The following is an 11,960-nucleotide window of genomic DNA, read 5'->3' as shown; positions in this document are numbered from 1 at the left end:
GCTACTTAGGTGATAGAAACTTAGACTTGGGGCACAATGGTATCCTGTTTTCACTTGTCTTTTGGTAGATAGTTTGATGTCCTGTATGGAAAAGAAATTAACAGGGAAGGTATGATATAAAGAAGAGGGAAGACCAAAGTATTTTTCTCTCTTCTCTATCTTTTTGGTGTCCCTTTCCTTCTGCTGAGATTTCGAAGGCTTGTGTCTCAGAAGGTGTAAGGCCCTTGCCTTCTTCCTGACGGCCGTTTGCTCGGTACCTAAGTCAGCCTATTGGGCCCTCAGGGGAGATCACGATGATAGCAATTGCCAGTAAGCTTGCCCAGGATTTCAGAACTTGTGACGACCTTTCTTGAAGATGTTATTTTCATACAAATAACGTGACTTGGTTCTTTCAAGCAGAGATATTTTCTGGGAAAATATCATATGAGGAAAGACATGGTTTTCTCAGGACTGGTGAAGCAAATTGCTAAAGAGGAAGGGGGACGCTGGAAAGTGCTAAAAAGGGAGTTCAGAGATGGCAGCATGATCTTGGAGGTGGAGAGGGAGCGTCTCTTCATACTAAATAATCCTTGTAGTAGAAGAGAAATCTCTCTCTATACGAGTCCCTTCTTGTGAACACTGTCTATAATTTCTTTCAGATACTGAGACTCCAGCAAGATGTCTTATCAACAGCAGCAGTGTAAGCAGCCCTGCCAGCCACCTCCTGTGTTTCCACCTAAGTGCCCAGAGCCATGCCCACCGCCAAAGTGCCCCGAGCCGTGCCCACCCCCAAAGTGCCCCGAGCCGTGCCCACCTCAGCAGTGCCAGCAGAAATGCCCTCCTGTGCAACCCCCTCCACCATGCCAGCAGAAGTGCCCACCCAAGAGCAAGTGACAGCTTCAGCATCCATCAGGATCAGGAAAAGACAAGGACAATTGGCTCACCTCGTTCCACAGCTCCTCCTTCACCTTCTCTTCAAAGCCTGCCTGGATACAGAAGGGGCTTCTCCCTCCTTCAGCCTGTAAAACGCCTGTGTGATTCCTGACAGCAAAAGGGTTCCGTCCTGGGGCTGTTACACTGCTGCTCTCCGGGAGGTAGCTGAGAAAGGGTGGTCCTCAGCTGTGCCGGCATCCCAGAGCTTCAGAAGAAAGAACAGCAGCTGTCTTCCTGGTGCCAGCTGAGGATTCTCTCGATGTCTTCTGTGTCTGTCTGTCACCTGGGCAGGGGTTTGCATCACCTGGGCAGTTGTTACTTTTCTTCCATTTCCTGAATAAAGTGCAACATTTTCTGTGACGGGATCAATATTGTCTTCCTTTGAAAATCTGCTTGTTGGCAAGATCATATCACCCTTTTGGGTTTCTTGCTATTTTTCTTTGTTCCAAAGCTCACGTCTCACAATCAGTGTTATCTGGGTTTGGGGCCATATCAAACATTATTTCTACGTCGTATCCAATCCATTTTGTTTTCCTCATTTATTGTTTGATTGATTTAGTCACAAACTGTCTAACTCCTCAAGATTTCAATCTCTCTACTACAAAGTGGGTAAAGTCCTTTTGACAATCCCAGCGTGTCTTCGGCATGAAATTGAACGGTAAATTAGTTGCCCCAACGCCAGACACATATTAGCACTCGGTAAGGCATCAGAGCATCCTTGTCTCCGTCATCATCAACAACCTCATCGTCACCCTCACCGTCACCACGACCACGTTTGCTGCAGCAGGAAAGGGGCTCAGACATAACCAGGGTAGGAAAGAAGAAGATTCTGAAACTTTATTACTCTCTCATATTCTGTTGTTCTCTTTTTTTCTGAAGTACTCTATTTTTTATGTGATGTTGCAGATGAAGAGCTTTTCGGGGAGTAGTGGAGTATTCTTCATAAAATCATAGGCGTTCTGAAACCATGGGGAGCACAGAAGGAAGACAAGTAATACGGGTCTTTACAAGGGAAAGTGCTGCCTCCTCTCCATGTGAACCACCTGCTCTTCTCACTCCCACCACCCGCCAAATTTCAGGGTCCCGTCTTGTATGTTCACCTCTGTAATTCCTTACCTCAAGGTTCTGACCCCATGTTTGAAGAATATTGGGGTGTACATCTTTGTATAGATTGCGAAGCTACTGTTGATATGTAGCTTGTTTTCTAAGTGCTGAGCCTACCAGTCAGCTAAGCTGTGGAGACAGGGATACGTTCTTTATATGTATCCTTTCTGTCTTCCTGAGTTTCCACACACAGAAGAGTTACTTGAGATCACACACACACACACACACACTCCCTGATAAATGTAGCATTATTCAAAAAGCGACAAAGTCTTCCTCTCAAATCCTAGTATCTTTAGTCATTTTAAAATTAAGCGGATCTTCCTCTGTCGAAATTCTCCAATCAAATCATATATCCGGCAAGGTGTTAATTTCTAAAAATATAAAGAACTCATACGACTCAACAACGAAAAAGTGAACAACCGTATCGACAAATGGACAGAGGATCTGAACAGACATTTCCCCAAAGAATATATACAGATGCCCAACAGGCACATGAAAACATGTTCAACATCACTAATTATTAGAGAAATGCAGATCAAAACTACACGGAGATCTTACCTCTCACTTGTCAGAACGGCTATAATTGACAAGACAAGAAATAAGAAGTGTTGGAGAGGATGTGGAGAAGAGGGTACCCTTATACACTGCTGGTTGTCTTTTCATTTTCTTGATGATTTCCTTTGGTGTGGATAACATTTTTAGTTTCACCTAGTCTCACCTGTTTATTTTTACCTTCGTGGGTTGTACTTTTAGTGTCATGTCTATAAAATCATTGCCAACACTGATGTCAAGAAGCTTTTCTCAAATTTTCCTCTAGGTGTTTTATGATTTTAGGTCTTACATTGAAATCTTTAATCCATTTTGAGTTAATTGTCGTGAGTGGCGCAAGATAGGGATTCAGTTGTATTCTTTGGCATGTGGCTGTCCAGTTTTCTCAACACCATTTATTGAAGAGATGATCCTTTCCCCGTTCTATGTTCTTGGCATCCTTGTCAAGGATTAGTTGACTGTATATGCTTGGTTTATGTCTGCCCTCCCCGTGTGTTCCAGTGGTCTATGTGTCTGTTTTGATGCCAGTACCATAGATTTTTGTTACTATAGCTTTCTAATATAGTTTGAAATCAGGATGTGTGATACCTCCAGCTTTGTTCTCCTCCCTCAAGATTGCTTTGGCTATTTGAGATCTTTTGTGGTTCCAAACAAATTTTGGGGTTCTGTTTTCTATTTCTGTGGACAAAGCCAGTGGAATTTATCGGAATTGTATTGAATCATTCAATCACTTTGGGTAGTATGAACATTTTAACAATATTAATTCTTCCAATCTTTGAACACTGGATATCTTTCCATTTATTTGTGTCTTCCTCAGATTCCTTCCTCCTGTCTAATCGTGTTCAGTGTCCAGGTCGTTCACGTCCGTTGTTAAGTTTATCCGTAGGTAGTGGCTTGTTTTCCATGCTATTGTAAATGGCATTGTTCTTTAGTTCCCTTTTTGAAAGTTTGTTTTAAGTGTACAGAAACACCACTGGCGTTTGTATATTGAATTGGTAAGTTTTCTAATTTGTTCATTAGTTCTAAGAGGTTCTCGGTGGAGTCTACAGGGTTTTATAGAAGATTTACCTAAGATGTATAAAGGATTATGTCATCTGCAGTCAGAGGCCATTTTCCTTCTTCCTTTCCAATTTGGCGAACTTGGATTTCTTTTTCTTGCCTAATCGTTGTGTCTAGATCTTTCAGTACGATATTGAAGAGTAGGGAGAGTGGAAAACCCTGACTTGTTCCTGATCTTAGAGGAAAAGCTTTCAGATTTCAGGATTAAGCATGATGTTTTCCGTGGGCTTGTCATATACGGCCTTTTTTATGCTATGGTACATTCCTTCTCTACGGAATTCGTGGAGAGTTCTTGTCAGGAAAGGATGTTGCATTTTGTCAAACGCTTTTTCTGCATCCATTGAGATGATCGTATGATTTTTATTCTTCATTCTGGTAAAGTGAAGTGTCACAGTTGTTGATTTGTGCTTGACGAACCATCCTGGCATCCCAGGAATCAATCCGGCGTGAGCATGCTGTGTGATCCCTTTTTCGTGACGTTGAATTCTGTTTGCTAGTATTGAGGAAGGATAAGGGAGAGTGAGCTTTACACGCAGAAATAAAAGCAGAAGGTAGAAATTTAAGGGGTCTTGCAGTTACCATTTCTCTAAGAATATCAGGAATATCTCACAATAAATAATTCCTGGCTCTTTATGTCTATTTCTTCCTTATTGTGTTGTAGGATTTTGATTTGCAGGGGCTATTTTGTTCAATGGCATATAACACATAGTGGTAAAATGTGAGATAAAACTTTGTGTTATGAGTTGGGGAAAATTTTCTTCTTTCCTATAGTTTTTCTCATAGTAATGAATCACGGAAAACTCTTAGCAATTTATGGACTGGAGATATTGAATTGAACATGGGCCTATCTGACTCGTAATGTGCATAAAGCGAAGCTCTTTAGATATGTAGACAGATGATACACAGATAGATAGATAGATAGCTAGCTAGCTAGCTAGCTAGCTAGACAGATGATAGATAGACAGACAGACAGACACGTGGTGTTTGTCTTTGTTTGTGTATCCTGTCTTCTATGTCTCAGGCCTCGGATGTTGAATCTTGATGAATGTTGGTCGATAGATGCCGTTGTTCATGTTGTGGCAGCTGTTCATGTAGCTGATCTTGAGGAACTCTGAGTGTTCAAGTTGACGTCTGACACCTACAAAGTGACTTCTGCCTTACATGTTTGGGGCACTAGAGCTGCCATGACTTTGCTTCCTAGACTTTCATGATTAGCACCTTTTATGACAAGGATGTCCTCAGCGGCAGAGTTTCAAGATGCAACCGAGACTGGATTACCTGAAACTGCAATCCCATCTGAGCAGCTAATTCTCAAACTTTGGATGACAGAAACCAGACAGTTCTCTCAGAATATGTGCTTAGATGGGAGCGAGGCTGTGGAGAGTAGTGAGTGACCTGCTGAGGAAAGTCCCTTCTCTATCCCCCCTGAAATAGTCCACGTGAGCCGTTTAGTGATGACACTGTTTGTAGACACCCGGCCTAAAGGTGCTGAATGGATGGCTCTGGCCCTGCAACGTCACGGCTGAAGGGCAATCTTGATCAAAAGCTCTTCCTCACGGGCGGGAACAATCACGGTTCTCGGGACCTAACCTGTGTACCTGAGGGGATGTGATGCTGGGTTGATTGAGGGAACCTTTACTCTTCCGGAGCATAGCTGGTGACTGCTTCAGGGGTGTTGAGTGTCTCTTCTTCCTCTTCCTCCTCATTCTCTTCTGCTTTGTCTTTTTCCAATTATAAAACCACATTCTTCAAAAGCTTCCTGATGACATGGCCAAGGCAATGAGGCTCGAGTAACATCACTTTTAATGTCCACTACTCAGCATTTAGTCAGCACCGCTGACTGCAGGATGAGTTAACAAAGATATGAAAGGACTAATCACTAAATGCATGGATCTCATCTCCTGAGTGACTGATATGTACCAAATGGGACAGAGAAGAGAGACTTTGAAGCACCCCGAGTGTCCCTCAACTGATGAGTGGAGAAAGGAGATGGGGCAATATATATGTATACACTGGAATACTACTCAGCCCTAAAAACAGACGTAATCATCCCACCTGCTACAACATAGATGGACATCAGGTGGTCTGCTGTTAAGGGAAATAAACCAGACATTGAAAGACAAACACTGCATGATTTCACTCATATGTGGAAGATATACAAACACGTGGATGAAGAGAACAGATTAGTGGTTCCCTGAGGGGAAGAGGGTTGGATGTTGGGTGAAAGGGATAAAGGGGCACATTTGTACGGTGATGGAAAAAAACGAGACCATTGGTGGTGAGCACGATGTAGTCTATAGAGAAATTGATACATAATAATGTACTCCTGACATTTCGGAATGTTATATACCGTTACGACCTCAATAAAATAAACGAAAAATATAAAAGAGGAATACATTGGGGAGCGAGAGGATAATGTGGCAAGTTGAGGGGCCTGGGGACCTTCAGAAAAAGACAGAGAATGAACACACAGATGCAGTTTAAAAATTAGTGTCTTTTAAAGACCTGAAGCGTGTTTGGAAAGAGAGCGGGAGAAAGCAAACATATAAGATCAGCCTAAGTTCATATTTTCCCCTAGATTTCAGATTTTAACGCTCTGATCCTCCGAATTACAATATGTGCTGCTGTGGTCCTAGTGAACTCCATGTTCCAGATTGGTACAGATTTATAAAGGCCACCAGAAGCAGCTTTATGTCCTCCAAGTGAAGGACCAAAGCGCTGAAAATGGGACCCTGGAGGTCAACGTTACTGAATGTTTCCAAGAATTATTATGGGAAGGCTATTGAGATGATCTGCAGCCTTATCTCAGCCCATTTTAGAAGAAGAAGGAGACTAGATTTGCAAGCCACAGAACCAGGGAAATGCGTTATAAGAAGGACTTGGGTTAAAGAGAAAGGTGTGACCAGATAGCCAGGCTCTGTTCAAGCCAGCGGGTACAGCAAAATGGCAGCCAGCTAAAGTGGAACAGGGCTGGCGGTTGATGATTCAGGGAAGGTGAAGGTTAGGAAAGGGTCATCTTCCCTAATCAAGAGAGAGACCCTTTGACCACCAGTTAGAGAATCCCCCAAATTCTCCGCCTGCCCTAACTCACTGAAACTGAGAGGTGAGGTAGGACCTCCGTGACTCATGAGCACTTAACCCAGGGAGGAGATCTGGGAGCAGCATATTTCCTGTTTCCAGTGTCCCTGTTGAGCCAGTTATGGACGCATTTGCATTTTGGTTGGGAAATTATTGGACAGGCCAATTTTAGGCAGCTCCACTTCCCCCTGGGTGGGGCGTCCAGCCCTATAAAGAGGTCCTCTGCTGCACGACTGCCATCCGCCTGGGACTCAAGTCCTGATCTACTTTGGAGAAGCTACCTGGTAAGTCTGATTTCTTGAGTTCATCTGTTGTTTGGTGCTCTCAAATGTTGAAGTTAGTCTGGAGACAGCAAGTTTGGTGGCTCCAAAGGCATGGCCGTGGGTTTGATGCTACTTAGGTGATAGAAACTTAGACTTGGGGCACAATGGTATCCTGTTTTCACTTGTCTTTTGGTAGATAGTTTGATGTCCTGTATGGAAAAGAAATTAACAGGGAAGGTATGATATAAAGAAGAGGGAAGACCAAAGTATTTTTCTCTCTTCTCTATCTTTTTGGTGTCCCTTTCCTTCTGCTGAGATTTCGAAGGCTTGTGTCTCAGAAGGTGTAAGGCCCTTGCCTTCTTCCTGACGGCCGTTTGCTCGGTACCTAAGTCAGCCTATTGGGCCCTCAGGGGAGATCACGATGATAGCAATTGCCAGTAAGCTTGCCCAGGATTTCAGAACTTGTGACGACCTTTCTTGAAGATGTTATTTTCATACAAATAACGTGACTTGGTTCTTTCAAGCAGAGATATTTTCTGGGAAAATATCATATGAGGAAAGACATGGTTTTCTCAGGACTGGTGAAGCAAATTGCTAAAGAGGAAGGGGGACGCTGGAAAGTGCTAAAAAGGGAGTTCAGAGATGGCAGCATGATCTTGGAGGTGGAGAGGGAGCGTCTCTTCATACTAAATAATCCTTGTAGTAGAAGAGAAATCTCTCTCTATACGAGTCCCTTCTTGTGAACACTGTCTATAATTTCTTTCAGATACTGAGACTCCAGCAAGATGTCTTATCAACAGCAGCAGTGTAAGCAGCCCTGCCAGCCACCTCCTGTGTTTCCACCTAAGTGCCCAGAGCCATGCCCACCGCCAAAGTGCCCCGAGCCGTGCCCACCCCCAAAGTGCCCCGAGCCGTGCCCACCTCAGCAGTGCCAGCAGAAATGCCCTCCTGTGCAACCCCCTCCACCATGCCAGCAGAAGTGCCCACCCAAGAGCAAGTGACAGCTTCAGCATCCATCAGGATCAGGAAAAGACAAGGACAATTGGCTCACCTCGTTCCACAGCTCCTCCTTCACCTTCTCTTCAAAGCCTGCCTGGATACAGAAGGGGCTTCTCCCTCCTTCAGTCTGTAAAACGCCTGTGTGATTCCTGACAGCAAAAGGGTTCCGTCCTGGGGCTGTTACACTGCTGCTCTCCGGGAGGTAGCTGAGAAAGGGTGGTCCTCAGCTGTGCCGGCATCCCAGAGCTTCAGAAGAAAGAACAGCAGCTGTCTTCCTGGTGCCAGCTGAGGATTCTCTCGATGTCTTCTGTGTCTGTCTGTCACCTGGGCAGGGGTTTGCATCACCTGGGCAGTTGTTACTTTTCTTCCATTTCCTGAATAAAGTGCAACATTTTCTGTGACGGGATCAATATTGTCTTCCTTTGAAAATCTGCTTGTTGGCAAGATCATATCACCCTTTTGGGTTTCTTGCTATTTTTCTTTGTTCCAAAGCTCACGTCTCACAATCAGTGTTATCTGGGTTTGGGGCCATATCAAACATTATTTCTACGTCGTATCCAATCCATTTTGTTTTCCTCATTTATTGTTTGATTGATTTAGTCACAAACTAACTCCTCAAGATTTCAATCTCTCTACTACAAAGTGGGTAAAGTCCTTTTGACAATCCCAGCGTGTCTTCGGCATGAAATTGAACGGTAAATTAGTTGCCCCAACGCCAGACACATATTAGCACTCGGTAAGGCATCAGAGCATCCTTGTCTCCGTCATCATCAACAACCTCATCGTCACCCTCACCGTCACCACGACCACGTTTGCTGCAGCAGGAAAGGGGCTCAGACATAACCAGGGTAGGAAAGAAGAAGATTCTGAAACTTTATTACTCTCTCATATTCTGTTGTTCTCTTTTTTTCTGAAGTACTCTATTTTTTATGTGATGTTGCAGATGAAGAGCTTTTCGGGGAGTAGTGGAGTATTCTTCATAAAATCATAGGCGTTCTGAAACCATGGGGAGCACAGAAGGAAGACAAGTAATACGGGTCTTTACAAGGGAAAGTGCTGCCTCCTCTCCATGTGAACCACCTGCTCTTCTCACTCCCACCACCCGCCAAATTTCAGGGTCCCGTCTTGTATGTTCACCTCTGTAATTCCTTACCTCAAGGTTCTGACCCCATGTTTGAAGAATATTGGGGTGTACATCTTTGTATAGATTGCGAAGCTACTGTTGATATGTAGCTTGTTTTCTAAGTGCTGAGCCTACCAGTCAGCTAAGCTGTGGAGACAGGGATACGTTCTTTATATGTATCCTTTCTGTCTTCCTGAGTTTCCACACACAGAAGAGTTACTTGAGATCACACACACACACACACACACTCCCTGATAAATGTAGCATTATTCAAAAAGCGACAAAGTCTTCCTCTCAAATCCTAGTATCTTTAGTCATTTTAAAATTAAGCGGATCTTCCTCTGTCGAAATTCTCCAATCAAATCATATATCCGGCAAGGTGTTAATTTCTAAAAATATAAAGAACTCATACGACTCAACAACGAAAAAGTGAACAACCGTATCGACAAATGGACAGAGGATCTGAACAGACATTTCCCCAAAGAATATATACAGATGCCCAACAGGCACATGAAAACATGTTCAACATCACTAATTATTAGAGAAATGCAGATCAAAACTACACGGAGATCTTACCTCTCACTTGTCAGAACGGCTATAATTGACAAGACAAGAAATAAGAAGTGTTGGAGAGGATGTGGAGAAGAGGGTACCCTTATACACTGCTGGTTGTCTTTTCATTTTCTTGATGATTTCCTTTGGTGTGGATAACATTTTTAGTTTCACCTAGTCTCACCTGTTTATTTTTACCTTCGTGGGTTGTACTTTTAGTGTCATGTCTATAAAATCATTGCCAAGACTGATGTCAAGAAGCTTTTCTCAAATTTTCCTCTAGGTGTTTTATGATTTTAGGTCTTACATTGAAATCTTTAATCCATTTTGAGTTAATTGTCGTGAGTGGCGCAAGATAGGGATTCAGTTGTATTCTTTGGCATGTGGCTGTCCAGTTTTCTCAACACCATTTATTGAAGAGATGATCCTTTCCCCGTTCTATGTTCTTGGCATCCTTGTCAAGGATTAGTTGACTGTATATGCTTGGTTTATGTCTGCCCTCCCCGTGTGTTCCAGTGGTCTATGTGTCTGTTTTGATGCCAGTACCATAGATTTTTGTTACTATAGCTTTCTAATATAGTTTGAAATCAGGATGTGTGATACCTCCAGCTTTGTTCTCCTCCCTCAAGATTGCTTTGGCTATTTGAGATCTTTTGTGGTTCCAAACAAATTTTGGGGTTCTGTTTTCTATTTCTGTGGACAAAGCCAGTGGAATTTATCGGAATTGTATTGAATCATTCAATCACTTTGGGTAGTATGAACATTTTAACAATATTAATTCTTCCAATCTTTGAACACTGGATATCTTTCCATTTATTTGTGTCTTCCTCAGATTCCTTCCTCCTGTCTAATCGTGTTCAGTGTCCAGGTCGTTCACGTCCGTTGTTAAGTTTATCCGTAGGTAGTGGTTTGTTTTCCATGCTATTGTAAATGGCATTGTTCTTTAGTTCCCTTTTTGAAAGTTTGTTTTAAGTGTACAGAAACACCACTGGCGTTTGTATATTGAATTGGTAAGTTTTCTAATTTGTTCATTAGTTCTAAGAGGTTCTCGGTGGAGTCTACAGGGTTTTATAGAAGATTTACCTAAGATGTATAAAGGATTATGTCATCTGCAGTCAGAGGCCATTTTCCTTCTTCCTTTCCAATTTGGCGAACTTGGATTTCTTTTTCTTGCCTAATCGTTGTGTCTAGATCTTTCAGTACGATATTGAAGAGTAGGGAGAGTGGAAAACCCTGACTTGTTCCTGATCTTAGAGGAAAAGCTTTCAGATTTCAGGATTAAGCATGATGTTTTCCGTGGGCTTGTCATATACGGCCTTTTTTATGCTATGGTACATTCCTTCTCTACGGAATTCGTGGAGAGTTCTTGTCAGGAAAGGATGTTGCATTTTGTCAAACGCTTTTTCTGCATCCATTGAGATGATCGTATGATTTTTATTCTTCATTCTGGTAAAGTGAAGTGTCACAGTTGTTGATTTGTGCTTGACGAACCATCCTGGCATCCCAGGAATCAATCCGGCGTGAGCATGCTGTGTGATCCCTTTTTCGTGACGTTGAATTCTGTTTGCTAGTATTGAGGAAGGATAAGGGAGAGTGAGCTTTACACGCAGAAATAAAAGCAGAAGGTAGAAATTTAAGGGGTCTTGCAGTTACCATTTCTCTAAGAATATCAGGAATATCTCACAATAAATAATTCCTGGCTCTTTATGTCTATTTCTTCCTTATTGTGTTGTAGGATTTTGATTTGCAGGGGCTATTTTGTTCAATGGCATATAACACATAGTGGTAAAATGTGAGATAAAACTTTGTGTTATGAGTTGGGGAAAATTTTCTTCTTTCCTATAGTTTTTCTCATAGTAATGAATCACGGAAAACTCTTAGCAATTTATGGACTGGAGATATTGAATTGAACATGGGCCTATCTGACTCGTAATGTGCATAAAGCGAAGCTCTTTAGATATGTAGACAGATGATACACAGATAGATAGATAGATAGCTAGCTAGCTAGCTAGCTAGACAGATGATAGATAGACAGACAGACAGACACGTGGTGTTTGTCTTTGTTTGTGTATCCTGTCTTCTATGTCTCAGGCCTCGGATGTTGAATCTTGATGAATGTTGGTCGATAGATGCCGTTGTTCATGTTGTGGCAGCTGTTCATGTAGCTGATCTTGAGGAACTCTGAGTGTTCAAGTTGACGTCTGACACCTACAAAGTGACTTCTGCCTTACATGTTTGGGGCACTAGAGCTGCCATGACTTTGCTTCCTAGACTTTCATGATTAGCACCTTTTATGACAAGGATGTCCTCAGCGGCAGAGT

General features: G+C 42.7%; 2 protein-coding genes across 2 annotated transcripts; both read left to right on the top strand.

The window, feature by feature from the left end:
* The first annotated feature begins 657 nt into the window (after positions 1-657).
* LOC131402922 (small proline-rich protein 2E) lies at positions 658-873 on the top strand. The gene has a single exon (XM_058537385.1). The coding sequence runs from the start codon at positions 658-660 to the stop codon at positions 871-873; it is 216 nt and encodes a 71-aa protein (XP_058393368.1).
* Positions 874-7,750: 6,877 nt separating this feature from the next.
* LOC131402914 (small proline-rich protein 2E) lies at positions 7,751-7,966 on the top strand. Its single transcript, XM_058537383.1, has one exon. It carries the CDS (start codon positions 7,751-7,753, stop codon positions 7,964-7,966), a length of 216 nt encoding a protein of 71 aa, XP_058393366.1.
* Positions 7,967-11,960: the final 3,994 nt, after the last annotated feature.

This window comes from Diceros bicornis, chromosome 4 (assembly GCF_020826845.1).
Source record: "Diceros bicornis minor isolate mBicDic1 chromosome 4, mDicBic1.mat.cur, whole genome shotgun sequence".
Taxonomy (NCBI): Eukaryota; Metazoa; Chordata; class Mammalia; order Perissodactyla; family Rhinocerotidae; genus Diceros; species Diceros bicornis.
This window is presented reverse-complemented; position numbering and strand designations above follow the sequence as displayed.

Bases quoted from the DNA above. Each gene is read 5' to 3' on its own strand.
- LOC131402922 (XM_058537385.1), top strand. From the start codon at position 658: ATGTCTTATCAACAGCAGCAGTGTAAGCAGCCCTGCCAGCCACCTCCT.
- LOC131402914 (XM_058537383.1), top strand. From the start codon at position 7,751: ATGTCTTATCAACAGCAGCAGTGTAAGCAGCCCTGCCAGCCACCTCCT.